The sequence below is a fragment of the Schistocerca cancellata genome, chromosome 2 (genome assembly GCF_023864275.1).
Source record: "Schistocerca cancellata isolate TAMUIC-IGC-003103 chromosome 2, iqSchCanc2.1, whole genome shotgun sequence".
NCBI classification, from domain to species: domain Eukaryota; kingdom Metazoa; phylum Arthropoda; class Insecta; order Orthoptera; family Acrididae; genus Schistocerca; species Schistocerca cancellata.
Window position 1 is genome coordinate 204347787 of NC_064627.1, and position 19158 is coordinate 204366944.

Sequence of the window (19158 nt, forward strand, 5' to 3'; positions counted from 1 at the left end):
TAAGGCTATATGCAGCACTTTCGTTTTACTGTCAAATTTATATTTTTTTTTCTTATTCTGGTACGGATTTTGCGAGTTTAGGCGTCTTCGAAAGGAAACGTTCACTTTAAAAATATATGGCTTGCGATGTATTTGTATGAGGTTAATGAAATTTTAATACATTATAGCCAAATATATTGTTAATGTAAATCTCAAGTTACAACATTTTCCAATCACCCAAAAAACCACGATAGTGCAAAATAAATCAATAATCAAAAACTTTGTCATATCGTGGAAATTTCAATAAACAATACAAAATTCTTACTCATTATCTGTGTTACTTCAAAATAGGATCAAATAAGATCAAAATACAGGTATATTACTGGAATAAACCAAGTTTAAAGGGCAATGTGCCTTCCATTTATTTTCTATTGTAAATGAGTGGTGAGTCATGAAAAAGAGCTAATTCATTTCAGGGAGTGAACAGTTCTGATCCAATCTCTGAAAAGAACAGTTTTGCCCATCTCTACCGTAGATACTGCGGAAATGGAAAGTGCTATTGATGTGCAGTATTCACAGAACTGATTGGTAGTCAAGAGCTCGTACTGTTAGCCAATAAATAGACTGTAATAATACTGAGAAAATGTATTATTTGTGGAAACATAAATTTTTTTAACATTAACAACCTAAAACTAGCGTAAATTAGAATATCAGTGGTGTTCGTTGCAGGAGTTTAGTGAGAATCGTTTACGAGATATCGTATTTCTAAATGTTTTCACTCAGACACCTGATCGCGCCATCCAACCGGCGTAGATGCTAGGTACGATGTTGTTATGTTTGCTTACAGTGTGCTTGTGTGATCCTTGAATGCACTGCAGCTCGCAAGTCACATAGTGTACTACAGTCCAGGCAGTACGTCGTGAGTAGACGATTGAATTTACTACGCAGAAAAAGCCGACGTGCTCGTGGTGTGTGGAGAGTGAAGGAAGAATGCAGTTGGTTTTCGTGCGGTGTTTGCGGCAAGATATCCCAATAGAAGTCAACCTTCTTGTCACTTATTTATCAACCTCTGCAATAACGTGAGAACGGTAATGTAACACCTAGACAACATAACATAAGGTAACAAACGACGACAGAAGAGGGGCGAAATCAACGTTCTTGCTGCTGTTGCAGTTGATCCGCATGTTAGTTCCCGCGCAATCGCACGAGGATGTTGCGTGAGTCAGGCAAGTGTTCTGCGCATTCTCCATCCACGTAAGTTCCATCCCTAATCACATCTCTCTCCATCAAAAGCTGCCTGGAAACGATTATGAGAATCGTGTTGACTTCTGTACATGGGCACTAAGGCAGGATACTGCAGATGTATCATGTATCTTTTTTAGTGATCAAGCCACATTTACCAATCATGGTAAGGTAAACTGCCGAAACGTGCACTTGGTCTGCTGACAATCCCCGTTGGCTTCTTCAGGTGGAACGTCAGCGACCATGTAATGTAATCATGTGGTGTGGGATAATGAACCATCAGCACCAGTATAATAGACGGAGCACTGAACGCACACAGTCTCCTAACAGACCACCTTCCACGGATGCTAGAGGACGTTCCTCTGCCGACTAGGAGGAACGTGTAGTACCAACAAGATGGCTGTCCAGCCCATAGTCCACAGACTACTGCAGCATGTCTTCACGAATTGTTTCCAAAACGTTGGACTGGACCCTGAGGACCTTTATCTTGGCCGCCCCGGATCTGACGCATGTAGACTCATTTCTGTGGGGAAAGCTGAAAGACACTGTCTACAAGGACGCATCAACTACACCCGATGATATGCAGCGACGTTTTACTGCAGCCTGCTAGGACATCTCCTCTGAAATGCAAGCACTTGTACAGCAGTCGTTCCATAGTGGACTGGGAGCATGAATTGCTGCTACCAGTGGACATTAACAACACAATCTGCGACGGTCAACTGCCTCGTTACTGGTCAGTATCAACGTAACTAGTGTATACACTTGTGTTATTCAGTAGTGTGTGCTGCCTAAGGTACTGTACAACTGTCGGTGTGGGAACTTTTCAAAATACGATATCTTGTAAATGACTCGCACTTTAATCCTGCAACAAACACCACTCACATTCTGATTTACCCTACTTTTAGTTTGTTAATGTCAATAGGCATTTCTCTATTTAAAAATTATATGTCTGCGAAAAAATACTCCATCTAAGTATTATTACAGTCTGTTGATTGGCTAACAATACGAGCCGCTCGCTAACAATCCATTCTGTGAGAACCGCACACCAGTAGCACTTGCGGTGCAAGTTTTATGTGATTCACTGCGTAAATAATCCTATGGTGGCGTGTTGTGCGAACCGCTATAACTACACTACTAGCCATTAAAATTATCGTATCGCGACATTGCTGCTCGCGTTGGTCGAGATACAATGACTGTTAGCAGAATATGGAATCGGTGGGTTCAGGATGGTAATACGGAACGCCGTGCTGGATCCCAACGGCCTCGTATCACTAGCAGTCGAGATGAGAGGCATCTTATCCGCATAGCTGTAACGGATCGTGCAGCCACGTCTCGATCCCTGAGTCAACAGATGGGGGCGTTTGCAAGACAACAACCATCTACACGAACAGTTCGAAGACGTTTGCGGCAGCATGGACTATCAGCTCGGAGACCATGGCTGCGGTTACCCTTGACCCTGCATCACAGGCAGGAACGCCTGCGATGGTGTACTCAACGACGAATCTGGGTGCACGAATGGCAAAACGTCATTTCTTCGGATGAATCCAGGCTCTGTTTACAGCATCATCATGGTCGCATCCGTGTTTGGCGCATCGCGGTGAACGCACATTGGGAGCGTGTATTCGTCATCGCCATACTGGCGTATCACCCGGCGTGATGGTATGGGGTGCCATTGGTTACACGTCTCGGTCACCTCTTGTTCGCATTGACGGCACTTTGAACAGTGGACGTTACATTTCAGATGTGTTACGACACGTGGCTCTACCCTTCATTCGATCCCTGCGAAACCCTACATTTCAGCATGATAATGCACGACCGCATGTAGCAGGTCCTGTATGGGCCTCTCTGGATACAGAAAATGTTCGACTGCTACCCTGACCAGCACATTCTCCAGATCTCTCACCAATTGAAAACGTCTGGTCAGTGGTGGCCGAGCATTTGGCTCGTCACAATACGCCAGTCACTACTCTTGATGAACTGTGGTGTCGTGTTGAAGCTGCAGGGGCAGCTGTATCTGTACACTCCATCCAAGCTCTGTTTGACTCAATGCCCAGGCGTATCAAGGCCGTTATTACGGCCAGAAGTGGTTGTTCTGGGTACTGATTTCTCAGAATCTATGCACCCAAATTGCGTGAAAATGTAACCACATGTTAGTTTGTCCAATGAATACCCGTTTATCATCTGCATTTCTTCTTGGTGTAGCAAATTTAATGGCCAGTAGTGTATGTTAGACGAGCACGAACTACAAAAAAAATGGTTCAAATGGCTCTGAGCACTATGGGACTTAACATCTGTGGTCATCAGACCCCTAGAACGTAGAACTACTTAAACCTAACTAACCTAAGGACATCACACACATCCATGCCCGAGGCAGGATTCGAACCTGCGACCGTAGCAGCCTCGCGGTTCCGGACTGAGCGCCTAGAATCGCTAGACCACCGCGGCCGGCGCACGAACTGTGTTTTCAGCCATTAAACGGCCCCCGGCGTCTTCTTGGTTGCAGGTCTGGTGAAACGTTTGACCTCGCAGTACTGGAGGGTCTCGCCTTCATGTCGTACTACGGACTCTTACACAGAATGGGTTCACCGCCTGTGGCGAAGCTTCTCACTCTCACGGCTCCATCGTCCGTCTACTACAACTTCGGCAGCCCCATGGAGCCGGCATACATGCCGGACATGTGGCTCGGCTACTCAGACCGCATGAACTTCTGGCAGAGGCTGTACAACACGTACTTCTACCTGCGGCTGATGTACATGTGGTTCTACCAGGCCATGCCTTTACAAGAGGAAGTCATGAGGAAACACTTTGGACCAGATCCTCCGTCTGTCTACGAAGCAGACAGGAACGTTAGTCTGCTCATAACAGTCAACCACTTTGTCTTGGAATATCCTCGCCCACACCTGCCCAACATCATCGAGGTTACCGGAATCCATGTGGCCACAGAACAGAAGCCTCTGCCAAAGGTATTGTTATTCATAGTCTCTCACCATGGTTTGTTCTGCTGAGGCTAACGTTGCCGTGTTTAATATCTACACTGTTACAGTACAATTCCTTATACACTAGCGGAAATCAGCACAAAAGCATGGATATTTGCAGGAAAATTAACATTGTCGATTGGAATAGTTGTGAGCAATGGCCATGCAATAGCATGAAACCCAGTATACCGACAAATGCAGTCAAATAGCATCGCATTTGATGTCAGTAGTGCAATATATGACAAGATAACAACGATTCAGTTGTTAGAGGATGGAACTCGGTATAAAGGCAGTCAGCTCTTTGTGTTTTCAGTGTGTGCGTATGCGCCTTTATTGCAGATAGGAAACAGACACCGTTAGTGACAATGAATTTTGTGTACATAAACCACGATTGTGACAATACCACTCGGAAAATAGTTACCATGTGATGAAACAGCATAACTTGGTATGTGCAAGGAAATGGGACTCTCTAATCCTCAAATTGCCAAGAATATGTCACCGATAATTTCTTTGGACTGGGCGCGCGATGTGGACAAAACGAAATATATGGGCAGAGTAAAAAATTATCTGAGGCATAGACAGAGTTACTTTAGCGCAAAGCAAGGGCTGCTAACCGTTATTCACATCAGCTTGTTGCTAATTTACAGTTGCCAGTAACTGCCAGACGTGTAGGACACATGTTGTCACGCGACAAACATCTTGCATTCAGGAAACGACTGCAGAAAACCGCATTAACACTCAAGCAAAAAAAGGTTAGCTTGGAATTTGCTGAAGAATATATGTCACCTACTTCAGAATCGGATAAAGTGGTCTTCAGTGATGAGACGACGTTTAATGTAGGTGGGCAGGATGGATTTCAGTATTATTGGCATGATCCGAAGGCAGAGAAGCAGATGAGAATGAGGAGAAGTTTTGATGATGAAAGAAGTATTATGATTTCGGCAGCCCCTGCGCTAGAAGTAAATCACGCGTTGCTTGACTGAGCGCTAGAGACCGAGCGAGGTGGCGCAGTGGCTAGACACTGGACTCGCATTCGGTAGGACGACGGTTCAATCCCGCGTCCGGCCATCCTGATTTAGGTTTTCCGTGATTTCCCTAAATCACTCCAGGCAAATGCCGGGATGGTTCCTCTGAAAGGGCACGGCCGACTTCCTTCCCCATCCTTCCCTAATCCGATGAGACCGATGACCTCGCTGTCTGGTCTCCTTCCCCAAAGAACCCAACAAATGAGCGCTAGAATGAACTCTATGTATACTGAGAATCTGCAAACAAAATCGATAGAATATGTGAGGACCTAGGGGACGAAAGTCTAATGTTCCAACAGGATAATGCATCTGTATATGGTTCTGCTAGAATGAAAAAGTGGTTTGAAGATAAAGATATCGATGTCTTGCCCCGGCCTGCACGTCATCTGGAACTGAGCCGCGTGGAAAGGCTTTGTGGAATACTTGCAAGGGGGTGTTTATCGCAGTGGAAGGCACTTTGAGGCTGAAAATAGCGGTACGAGAAGCGTGGGCAACAATTTCATGGCAAGAACTGCAGACCTTTACAAAATCGATGCCAAAGAGAGTTTTTGAAGTAATTAGGAAGAACGGAGGTTGAGCAAAGTAATAACAATGCAATAACACAACAGGCTGGTGAGTGCCTTTATACAAATTTCCATCCAGGAAGTGTAAACATTTTAATTTGTTACTCGTGTCATGAAAGAAACTTTGTAATTCCATCATGACTGTTTATGTCTAATGTGTATCTACAATTCGATACCTGTATGCTTCAGACATTGTACTGTTACTTTCACGTAACCTTGCCCTTACATGATTTCCACTATTGTATGAAACAAAGGGGTGCTTGGGCCGTCTTTCGGGTTTTATACAAAACTAACGAAAGAAAACATTTTTGGTTCAATTTGTTTTAGTCTTTCCCAAAACATTCGCTTTTAAAATTTAAGCATTTTTGCATGTGTTCGCAACAGTTGCGAAAATATTTTTGCACTCTGATTCTGGCATATCAAAAACGTTGTTTTGGAAAGCTGGAGCTGATGAAAATTGCTGTTCAATCAATTTTTATTTGACATATGAGGACAAAAAGAAATCGTTAAGCCATAAATAGGGAATCCGTGCGTAACAAGGCTGTACCGATACTACATATGCCTCAGCAAATTCGTGCAACAGCGCCTTCCCATCTCTCGGCATACAGGATATACTCACATGTGCGGCTGACAGTTTGTATGTACTTGTACTGTCCTCAGGACATCAAGAAGTTCCTGGACGAGGCAAAAGACGGCGTGATCTACTTCAGCCTGGGCTCCAACGTGCGCAGCAATGCGATGCCAGAGTGGAAGCGACAAGCGTTCATCGAAGCATTCCGGGAGCTGCCCCAGAGGGTCCTCTGGAAGTGGGAAAACGACTCCCTTCCTGATCAGCCAGACAACCTCATGGTCAGCAAGTGGCTGCCGCAGCAGGACATACTAGGTACGCAGTTTGCTATATTTGCTGACAAAGGACCTTACGAACTTCCCCCGCCGGACACTGTGGCCGGTTTAAATAGTTGTAAGTCTAGGGGACTGATGACCTCAGATGTTAAGTCTCATAGTGCTGAGAGCCATTTGAACCATTTCAGCATTACAGCTGCTTATTATGTAAATTGAAGGAGAGCGGGGGCGAGTGGGGGGGTTGGAGGGGGAAGAAAGGAAAGGAAATGGGTTACTGACATCAGATGCATCAGGATTTTGCGCAGTATCAGCGGCTACGAGTGTTTGTCGTACCCGCGCTGAGTATCTCGGCCGACCTACATTCCCATCTAGCGCCAGCTATCAGCAGTCCCTTTCCATCACCTCCATGCTCGCTACGTGGAGATACTTGCAGCAGGTCGTACGTAATTGTGCACCCACATTGAAAGAAGTGCATTTGGACATTTCCGAAAAAATAGACACCGCGCAGACATATAACTGACTCGTTCAATGGCCAATGGATCCACCACATGTAGTGCGGGTGCACAATTACGCCAGACCTCCTATGGGAATCTCAAAGTAGCGAGCATGGAGGGCATGGGCAGGGACTGCGGATATTTGGCGCTAGGCGGGAATATGGGTCGGCCGAGGAGCGTACCTAGATAGTCCTCGCAATTTTGTTCGTTGTTGATCGTTGGGTTTGGTCGTTGCGGACGTCACAAGACATCCGTTAGAGTTCGGTTGTTGATCCTTCCACTCAGTTTTTTATTGCAGAGGCCAAACAGCTCTCTGACCGAACACGCTGAGGTGTTTGCGGGGGCAGAGTGATTAACGCAACTGCCTAGTAAGCAGGCGATATTGCATTCGAATCTCTGTATGGCATATATTTTCACTCGTCGCTGCTAATGCTTCATAAAGTCCTGACACAGTTGATATCCCTTCCTTCCCCCCCCCCCCCCTCCACTCCTCCTTCATTTCACATAATGTTTCACAGCTGCGGATTCCGCATGATGTCAGGGATCACAGAGTCATATAACGTTTGCTTACGTTGAGAGTCAACTGCCATCCCCTGCACCAAGTGTCGATCCTCCGCAAGTGTTTCCCTACAATTTTGTAGCGTTACAACTTCTCTGCATACAACAGTATCAACCGCGAAAAACTCATGGAACATCCGATGTTATCTGCTACGTCGTTTATACGAGGTGCATTCAAGTTCTAAGGCCTCTGATTTTTTTTCTAATTAACTACTCACCCGAAATCGATGAAACTGGCGTTACTTCTCGACGTAATCGCCCTGCAGACGTACACATTTTTGACAACGCTGACGCCATGATTCCATGGCAGCGGCGAAGGCTTCTTTAGGAGTCTGTTTTGACCACTGGAAAATCGCTGAGTCAATAGCAGCACGGCTGGTGAATGTGCGGCCACGGAGAGTGTCTTTCATTGTTGGAAAAAGCCAAAAGTCACTAGGAGCCAGGTCAGGTGAGTAGGGAGCATGAGGAATCACTTCAAAGTTGTTATCACGAAGAAACTGTTGCGTAACGTTAGCTCGATGTGCGGGTGCGTTGTCTTGGTGAAACAGCACACGCGCAGCCCTTCCCAGATGTTTCTGTTGCAGTGCAGGAAGGAATTTGTTCTTCAAAACATTTTCGTAGGATGCACCTGTTACCGTAGTGCCCTTTGGAACGCAATGGGTAAGGATTACGCTCTCGCTGTCCCAGAACATGGACACCATCATTTTTTCAGCACTGGCGGTTACCCGAAATTTTTTTGGTGGCGGTGAATCTGTGTGCTTCCATTGAGCTGACTGGCGCTTTGTTTCTGGATTGAAAAATGGTATCCACGTCTCATCCATTGTCACAACCGGCGAAAAGAAAGTCCCATTCATGCTGCCCTTGCGCGTCAACATTGCTTGGCAACATGCCACACGGGCAGCCGTGTGGTCATCCGTCAGCATTCGTGGCACCCACCTGGATGACACTTTTCGCATTTTCAGGTCGTCATGCAGGATTGTGTGCACAGAACCCACAGAGATGCCAACTCTGGAGGCGATCTGTTCAACAGTCATTCGGCGATCCCCCAAAACAATTCTCTCCACTTTCTCGATCATGTCGTCAGACTGGCTTGTGCGAGCCCGAGGTTGTTTCGGTTTGTTGTCACACGATGTTCTGCCTTCATTAAACAGTCGCACCCATGAATGCACTTTCGACACATCCATAACTCCACCACCACATGTCTCCTTCAACTGTCGATGAATTTCAATTGGTTTCACACCACGCAAATTCAGAAAACCTCGCCATTTTAAGTATTTAAAACAGTTCTCATTCTCGCCACTGGCGGTAAAATTACATCTGCTGTACAGTGCTGCCTTCTCTGGGACATATTGACAATGAACGCGGCCTCATTTTAAAACAATGCGCATGTTTCTATCTCTTTCCAGTCCGCAGAAAAAAAATCGGAGGCCTTAGAACTTGAATGCACCTCGTACATATTTTGAAAAGTAATGGACCTAGAACACTCCTTTGGGGTACGCCGCAAGTCACTTTTACCTGTGAAGACTTCGATTCATTCAGAATGACATCCTGTGTTCTGTTTGTTAGAAATTGTTCCGTCCATTCATACATCGAATCTAATATTCCGAATGCTCGTATTTTGTTCGTTGGGCGGCATTGCGGAACTGTAATTTCAATAAATTTATTTTTGACTATTTTCTAACTATATTAAATAACTCTTTGGATACCCTGGATTTAATCATAGGAGGGTATAATTTCATACTGTTGATTCAAAAAGATGGCATCCACATTCATACTAGTAATATGAAAGGACGTACCTCATATATGATGTTGAGATATGCTTACCATTAAGATATCAAAGTTTCTAGCTGAAATGTACTAAGTGGATAAGTGTCAATTGTTACAGATAAATTAAGCTTTGTGTACCACCTGTCAGTATCACTTTTTGGGGATGGACACGTTTCCAAACTCGCCCGTCAGTTATATTGTGAATTAACTTAAAATATGGATAGTACGTGAGCAACACATAATAATAATAATAATAATAATAATAATAATAATAATAATAATAATGGTCATAATTATAATGGTAGTGATTGTGATAAACATAGTGAAAGTGATAATGGTAATTGTGGCAGTTATAGTGAAAATTATAGTGATAGTGTGGATTATAATTATGACAGTGATACTGGTAATTATAATGATTGTGGTAATTCTGATAGTTATTATTATTATTATTATTATTCGTTTCACCCAACTTTGGGGTACGTTGAATCAATCACTTCTGTGTGTTCTGTGCCTTTCTTTTCGCCCAGTACTGTTTCATTCTTTCTGATCTTGCTTTTCTTTCCTCATCAGAGATGACAATCGTTCTTTTCTTTCTATTTTGGAGCTGGAATCCCTCTTTTCTGTCTCTGCTTATCATTTTTGCGGTCCTGTCTGTGAGCATTTTTTCTGTGATGTGTAGTTCTCTTAAGTCTTTTTCTGTTTGGATAAACCAATTTGGTTTGGATTTTTTATTCCTGAAGTAGTCAAACATTCTTTTTGTAAGTCTATTTGGGTTCATTCTGAGAATGTGCCCATAAAACTCAATTCTTCTTTTCCTCATTGTATCCGAAAGTTTTTCTGTGGTTTTGTAGAGTGTTTCATTTTTGGTATGAATTAGTTTGTCGTTATGAAATTTGGGGCCTAAAATTTTTCTCAATATTTTTCTTTCTTTGATCTCTAGCCTTTCAATTGGGCCATGGTTAGTGATAGATAATGTCTCAGCTGCATATAGTGCTTCTGGTTTAATGACAGTGTTGTAATGTTTTATTTTTGAATTCCAAGAGAGGGACTTTTTATTATAAGTATTTTTAGTAAGCTGAAAGGCTAGTTCAACTTTGTTTCTTCTTAATTCTATTGCTTTTTTCTCAAGGGTGTTCCAGCTAATCCATTCACCAAGATATTTGAATTCTTTAACAGTTTCGATCTTTTGGTCTCTTACTTTAAGATATTTCATTGGCTTTTTTATATTTGTGATTATTTTGGTTTTTTCAAAAGAAATTTTAAGGCCTATTTTCTCTGCTTGTTTCTGTAATTCGAGGATCTGTTCTTTGGCTTCTTCTCATGTTTCAGCTAGTAGGGCCATATCATCTGCAAATGCTAGGCAATTAACCTTGATGCCTTTGTTTTTTGTTCCTAGTCGGATTCCACTATTGATTTTCTTGTTCCATTCTCTTACTATTTTTTCTAGGGCACAGTTAAATAACAATGGAGAGAGTCCATCACCTTGTCGTACTCCAGTTTTTATCTCAAATAGGTCTGAGAGTTCTCCCATAAATTTAATTTTGGAGTATGTGTTGGTGATGGTTTCTCTAATTAGGTTTGTAGTTTTATTGTCTAGGTTCAATTCTTTTAATATGGAGATTAGAGATTCCCTGTCTATGGAGTCGTACGCCTTTTGAAAGTCAATGAATGTGATGACATACGCTTTTGCTTTCGATTTTTGGTAGGCCATAAGATTTTTGAGGTTTAGAATTTGTTCTGGGCAGGATCTTCCCTTTCTGAAGCCTGCCTGGTATTCTCCAAGTTGACAGTCTAGCTGGGGTTCTGCTCTGTTCAAAAGGACTTTAGACAGTATTTTGTATGTTACGTCAAGGAGCGAAATCCCTCTGTAATTGTTGGGGTCTGTTCTGGATCCCCTCTTATGAATTGGGTGAATGAGGGCCATCTTCCATTCATCCGGAATTCTTTCTGTTTTCCATATTTCTTCAAATATGTTTTGGAGAGATTCTATGGCATTTCTATTGACATTTTTCCACAGTTCAGCTGTAATTTGGTTCTCTCCCGAAGCCTTATAGTTTTTGAGATTCAAAATGATTGATTGTAGTTCCTCGACGGTGGGTGGTTCTGAGTTAGGACTTGTTGAAGTTGAGTTGCTGAAATCCATTTTTTCAATTGGTTCTTTACAGTTGAGAAGGTTTCTGAAATATTCCCTCAAAATTTTGCAATTATCCCTGTTGTTGTGTGCAATATTACCATTTTTATCTTGTAATTGGAGTGTCGGTGGGCTGTACTTGGTTATTTTTTGTTTAAAAGTTCTGTAAAAGCTCCTAGTCTTGTTTTTGTTGAAGTCTTCGTTGATCTGCAAAAGGAGTTGATCTTCTTGTGCTTTTTTAATTCTTTTGAGGTTTTTACTCACTAGTTTTCTTACACTCAGGAAATTTTGCCTATTATATTCATTTTTCTGAGATTGCATCTGTTGCCATGCTTTCTTTCTTTGCTCAATAAGTTTGTCACATTCCTCTGTCCACCATGTGTGTTTTTTTATTTTGGTTATAGGTGCTATTTGTTCAGCTTTGGTTAGTAGGCTTTCCTTCATTTGATCCCAATTTTGGTTCCTTATATCTTGAGTTGCGAGGGGAAACTCCTTCGAATTCATTATCTTTTCTGGATCGTATCTTCTGCTTTTGGGTTTACTGTTTCTATCTTTCCTTTTGGGGGTAATTTTGAGTTTTATTTTAGAAAGATAGTGATCAGAATCCAAGTTTGCTCCTCTGAGTACTTTGACATTTTGTATTTCTGTATGGTGTTTCCATTTTATCGCCACATGATCAAGTTGAAATTCACCCAAGTGTGGGTTTGGTGAGGTCCATGTCTTCTGTTTTCTGAGTAGTCTCTTAAAGGCTGTGGATTTCAGGATCAAGCCATGCGCTTGGCAGAGTTCTACTAATCTGACTCCATTTTGGTTAGTTCTATTGTGCGCTGGGTAGTTTCCAACAATATTTTTGTATTTCTTCTCTTTTCCTACTTGAGAATTGAAGTCCCCCGTAAGTATGATGTTGTGTTTGTCTGGGATCTTTTGCACCACGTCATCTAGTTGTTCCCAAAAACGTTCCACCTTTTCCTTATTTTTCCTATTGTCTTCATTTATGGGGGCATGTGCATTCACAATTGTGTCTACTCTATTAGCAGATTTAAAAGTGAGTGTGGAGAGTCTTTCCGATTGTGATTGAAAGCTGATAATGGAGTCTAAAATACTTTTATCTATTATAAAGCCCGTTCCGAGGTGGGGTGTGTTTTTCATTATTCTTTTGCCTACCTTTCCTTTGTATATTCTGAAACCTCCGGAATCAAAATTGTTTTCATCTATGTATCGAGTTTCTTGTAGTGATGTTATGAGTATTCTATGATGTTTGAGGGTATCTGTAAGATGTTTTAATTTTCCTGTTTTTAAAAGAGAGTTTACATTGAAAGTAGCTATGTAACTTGTTTTTTTTTTTTACATTTCAATTTGCTTGATGTCTTATCATGTCCCGATTCATCTCTGTGCAATGCTGCAGACTCCCCAGAATCCGATAGTCTGCTTGCGCACCTTGGTGCGGTGGATTGTCCACCTGGGGTAATTTGTTTCACATTACACTCTTCCATGATTGATAGTATTATGTAAGGGGTGACTCTTCGAGCCACAAATTTACAACCACGGTTGTTAGCCCTGGAGGTTATTATTATTATTATTATTATTACCATTATTTTTTATTGTTATTATAGTGATAATTATAACAAAAATTATTATCATAACAGTGATATTTCTAATAATTGTTGATAGCTGAGATAGTCATTGAAATATGTGTGGTACACGATCTGTACATAACAATGATGGGTTGAGTAGTTCAGTATATGTACAAATGTGATCCCTGCGTTCTAAACTGTGGGGAGGGAAGGGATCAGCTACTTCCGTTACTTCTATGATGAGTGACAATATTGTTTTGATATTTCAATACAGATTTCTATGGGTACACTTCCTACTAGTAAACGCCCGTTACATGTTGTGGCTGATACTCTATTGATACTGGTTGACATAGAATTGATACATGTCTGTTTGATTTGCGAAGATTTTAGGGGGAGTGGGGGGTGGTAACTCTCTCTGGCTCCGAGTACGCCCTTGAATACCTGGCACCTCAAAAATGGGTCTTATTAACATTGAGTTAAGTAATTTACTCATTAAGTTCTTGCGCATTTTGAGTAATGACGACGAACAAAATTGTGTGGCAGCAATACAGATGGGTTTAAATTTGTAGAAGTCGAGTGCTCTGGGCAAGGCAACAAATAATAAGGTAAGAATAGGAGACGAGATGTAAAGAAGAAAACAGAAATATGCAGGAATGAGAAAAGCCTGGATAGTGTTGACAGTGTGCCAGAGATATTTGCTCACCGTTGGGCAAGAGGAAAACAGTTGGAATACGCTGAAGGGGAAGCTACACAGATCATAACATGAAAAGCTTTAATCTCCTCAAATTTTCCCTAGCCACATCGATCTGCTTCTAAAGGCCGCAAAGAAAAGTTTGTAGTCAGAGATAAGTTTATTCCGCCAGTTCCCTGTTTCCTGTTGGAGCCAAGTTCAGCAAGAGTACAGTAGTTATTCGCGTCAATAAACACGCGAATGTTATCAATGTTGATGACGCAGCCCGCTCTGTCAGTGTGTCCTCAGGCACTGCAACCGGTTACCAACAGTGCAACGCTACGGATAAAAATTGATGGCTTCCACGACTGGGCCGTCACTCTGTTGCTGAGGGCATATAACGTTCAAAGTGGATTGAACAAACCACTCATACACCTCTTGTATCGAATATCGTGGTCTTATCATTGTTAACAGAAATGGACAATATTGTAACAATTAGTGCCACAATACGACAGTAAAAAAATTTAGAACGTAACTGAGGTCATTGCTGGTGTAGACACCCGTGAAAGAACAACTACGGTTCCGCTGAAAGCCTCACCCATAATTTCATATTCCTTTTGTTCGCTACTTAGAGTTCCTATGCCAGTATTTACACCACCTCATTTGCCCTTCTTTTTTAAATTCTGTACCTATAAATACAATCTCATTTTTGTAGATTCGTATCACCTGCAAGCTGAAAAATGAGTGTCAGGTGAAAATACTGAACACTTCCGACGTCTATCTGTGGAATTGAATAAAGTTTAATAGAAGCTTAAAAGTGAGTCGATGGCTCTGCGGTTACGGACCAGTGTTGAGCCTCTCATCAGTTTAAGAAAAAGTTACGTCGTTGTGTTAGTCCACAACAAGTTATGTTATCTGTCCAGCAGTATAAAGATCTATGAAATTCTCTCTAGGAACGTCGTCTAAATTGCTGACACTTACTGCCGACATCTCAGATGTCTTACACCTGTTCTGAGAACACGATGTCGATTGTTTTAACACACTTCTAGCGGACGATAGTTGTCTGTAGCGAAGTACTATCTGAAAAAATATGCTGCACTAATATCCAACCATAGCTATAGGCAGCCTCAAATGAATTATTGAAGAACCGCTTTAACCGCTTCTAACCCGTAAACAGTCTTTTGTCCTTGATGACCTCTATATGACGCAGATGTTAAACACTACCAGCATTTCACTAATGTGTTTCTTAAAAAAAGAAACATGACGAAATGCACAGAGTTATTCAGCTGCCAGTACCAATGGGTTTCATGCTACCTTTAACACTTTCAAGAACCACACATGAGTTTTTTATATTCGCTCGCTACTACGTGTAAACTATTAGTCATACAAAAGAAATTAATAGGAGCTTTATGTAGGAAATTTAATGTAGTTAAATTTTATACTGGAATATGTTTTCAGTGGAGGCCACGATATTAGAGTTCTTCAAGAAAAACACGTTTGGAGGCCACTTTTGTACGTTTTTCTTGAATAATTCGAAAAATACGGCCTCTAGCGAAAACGTATTCCAGTACAAAATTTAATAACATTCAATTTCCTGCAAAAAAAAATCCTCTTCATTTTTTTCTGTAGGACCAGTAGTTTGTGCGTAGTGCGCGAAAGAATATCAAAATCTTGCATGTGGTATCAGAAGACGCTGCGGTTTGCATAAAATCCATCAGTAGGGACAGCTGACTCACCCTGTATAAATTACCCATATATATGATTGTAAAATTTCAAAAGTTGTTGTAATTTAACATCTCAACATTGAAGCTAATGAGGGGAACGTAAATAACAAAATAATTAAACATCACAATCGACTGTTTTCAGACAGCCACATCGTACTGCGTACTTTCATCACAGCATTCTGGTTGTACCCCATGTCACGGTATGTGGTCGTACCAGGTTCTAACCATCAGAGAGACAAGTACACATTTGGGGCTGTATTACAGCAGAGAGCCTAATTTGCCTAAAAACACATATATATATATACTCACTATGACATCCATCTGGGAGGTTCAGAATAATTTTACTCGGTAATGTGTAATGTGCCATTAATTTGAAGTTTAATGAATTTTCAGACTTGTAGTAACGTCTTGGTTGTTTTGTTGTTACAGCCCATCCAAACGTGCGGCTCTTCATAACGCAAGGCGGCCTGCAGAGTCTGAACGAAGCCACGTATCACGCCGTGCCGCTGCTCGTCATCCCGTTCTTCTCCGACCAGGCGCACAACGCCGCCAAAATACAGCAGGCGGGGATAGGCGTCTGGCTGGAGTACAGTGACGTCACCAAGGACACCCTGCTGAGGGATTTGCGGAGCGTCCTGCACGACTCCAAGTAAGTCAACGTTTACGTGTTTTTCTCGTACATGACGACCTATTGGATTGTTACAATCAAATGGTCTTAAGCTTCAGGACTTAAAAAGCAGAATTAAAACTCAGATCGGATCAGTATGTCCTACGAATTCAAGTGCAGTACTGGTGGTTTGAAACGTGTGAGACCTGGATATGACTTGTTTATGGCCGGCTGCGGTGGCCGAGCGGTTCTAGGCGCTTCAGTCCGGAACCACGCAGCTGCTACGGTCGCAGGTTCGAATCCTGCCTCGGGCTTGGATGTGTGTGATGTCTTTAGGTTAGTTAGGTTTACGTAGTTCTAAGTCTAGGGGACTGATGACCTCCGATGTTAAGTCCCACAGTGCCTAGAGCCATTTGAACCATTTTGACTTGTTTGTGGAAAACGTGAGTATAAAATAATACATTCAGATTCGGGTTGTAGCTCTTCAGGTTTAGAGCTCTTTGTTACGCTCTTTCTGTTTGCAGAGGAAAACGCTCTATCTGATCTATGCTCCATGAAATACTAAATCACTCATAATCAACGTATTTAGCTGCGTATATGAACTTGCCGATACAGAAAACAACAAATGTATCGTTACGAACGTGTATGTGACATTTTTTATATGTTAGCCCTGTTCCAAATAACATACTATTTGTTGATTCAAAAATGGTTCAAATGGCTCTGAGTACTATGGGACTTAACTACTGTGGTCATCAGTTCCCTAGAACTTAGAACTACTTAAACCTAACTAACCTAAGGACATCACACACATCCATGCCCGAGGCAGGATTCGAACCTGCGACCGTAGCAGTCCCGCGGTTCCGGACTGAGCGCCTTAACCGCGAGACCACCGCGGCCGGCATTTGTTGATTCACATACAGAAAACGCGCTACATTTCGAATAAATTGGCAATTTCAACTTTTCGTTCGTCGAGGATTTTTCTCTCCGCTCCAATATCGGAAATGTCAGCATCATGTAAAGGGGATCCCAGCCAGCTCCTTGTGACCCAGTATTACTTTTCGATGGAATGCGAGCCAGACCTCAGTTCGCGCTACGAGAGTGTTACTACTTAAATTGTCCTCTTAGTGTCAACAAAATGGCCCGTATCTCAACAAGTATTTGCATCTGAACACATCTTTATAACCTTTCTCGTCTAATTTTGACCAGAACAATCCCCTGTAAGAATATGAAATAGTTTATTCACCCCGAGTATATTATGAACAATAAAAGTTTTACTGAAGTACTATGTTTAAGTTACGAACACAGATTCCAGTCTGCAGGAGTTGGTCAGTTATCGATCTTTACCACGCAATCCATCTTTCATACATAAACTAATCGGACTTATGTCACAGTGTGTTGCAGATATTTAATCGTGTGAAAGAAAGAAACAAAATGGTCAATTTTAGTGGTCGATGATATGGAGCATTTATTAGAAAAATGATTTTTAAAATTCATATCATTCATGCCGTTCCTTACTGAGATGGTCATACTGGAAAATGTTTGCTTTTTTTTCTGCAAAGAGAGTGGCCCGCTAAATATGCTGTGAAAGACTAAATCCAAATCACGACCGAAAATTTTTCACACATGCATACATACTGTATCAAAGTCTAGTTGAGTGATACGAGAAACGCTAGTATGAGTAGAGATCGGGTCATAATCGATTTCTATACCTTTTCTCGCTGCCATCAAAGAAGGTAGAGGAAAAAATTAGGCAATATAATTCACACTGAGTTCAACGTGCGCAAATTGCTACTAAAAATAGCGCTTAAATAGTACTGAAGGTGAAAGTGATAACCGCGCGGAGTGGCCGCGCGGTGTGAGGCACCATGTCACGGACTGCGGCATAAGTCAGTATAAATTAGCGTATGACTAGGGGCCGATGACCTACGCAATTTGGTCCCTTAGGTATTCACACGCAGTTGAACAGTTGAAAGTGATACGCTTGTAATTACCAGTATGGAATATACCCGCAAACATTTTTCTGAAAACACTGCAGAAGACTGAGGATTAGATCTGATTAAAAAGTAGCTGTTCACCTTATTTCCTTCATTAAGACGACTCCTCTTAAGATCTTGTAATTATACGTGCAGTGGATACACTAGACCAGGGGTTCCCAACAAAATTTTCTCGAGGACCCCCTCATCGAGCATGATTGGTACCTTGTCATATCACAGTATCAAGTACCTAAAAGAGCCAAATTAAGAGTCTTTTTATACATCTTCTATTTTTGGTTCTTAGAAAAAACATTGACGAATTTATTATTGGAAAAATGTTGAGCTTAAAACTTTTTCAATTTAGCCATCATTGTTATTGTTAAATTTTTGATTATTGCTCAAAATCTTTGTCTTCAAATCTGGGTTTTTAGTATAACAAATGCATTATCTTCCTCTTCATCTGTAGGCCTTTCTCGTTTTAACGAACCACTTTTTAACCAACGATCCAATTTTAACTACGCGAACTGTAGCTTCCCCAAAAAACAACGCTTTACGAACGCCACTGTTTTAATACAGAATATTGAATATGTAAACTATACGGTCTGTGAAAGCACCGGAAATAAATTAAAAATAGCCGAATGTCGTCCGAAATGCGAGTTTCTGTGTAAAGTGACTGTCAGTTGTCAGCTGCAAAGAGGCAGCGCGCGCAGTCTAACGGCATACAGCAGAACTATTTGCATCTGTCTAATTCTACACTGTAAGTGTCAGTTGGCTCTAGGAAGACGCTAGACGCAGAAGTTAGCGTTTGCTAAAGCTCTGCTCATGCAGGAAGCGGCCAAAACTAAAAATCTGTTATCATACAAAATATATTTTTTATTCTAATATCATCTTGCGGACCCCTCTGGCATAGCTCGCGGACCCCTGGGGATCCGCGGACCACCTGTTGGGAACCACTGCACTAGACTAACACGAAATTATCTGGCTCTGACTGCTTTTCTGTTTACCAGCTGCGGCTTCATCGTGCTGGAACGTA

The 19158-nt window shown here is 41.9% G+C and overlaps 1 protein-coding gene across 1 annotated transcript in view; it reads left to right on the plus strand.

The window, feature by feature from the left end:
• Positions 1-19158, plus strand: part of LOC126161532 (UDP-glucosyltransferase 2-like) — a 42009-nt gene that overhangs the window by 19436 nt on the left and 3415 nt on the right. The window contains exons 4-6 of the mRNA XM_049917452.1: positions 3725-4184; positions 6445-6667; positions 15975-16194. Coding sequence (XP_049773409.1) covers positions 3725-4184; positions 6445-6667; positions 15975-16194 — 903 coding nt within the window. The remainder of the gene's footprint in view (positions 1-3724; positions 4185-6444; positions 6668-15974; positions 16195-19158) is intronic.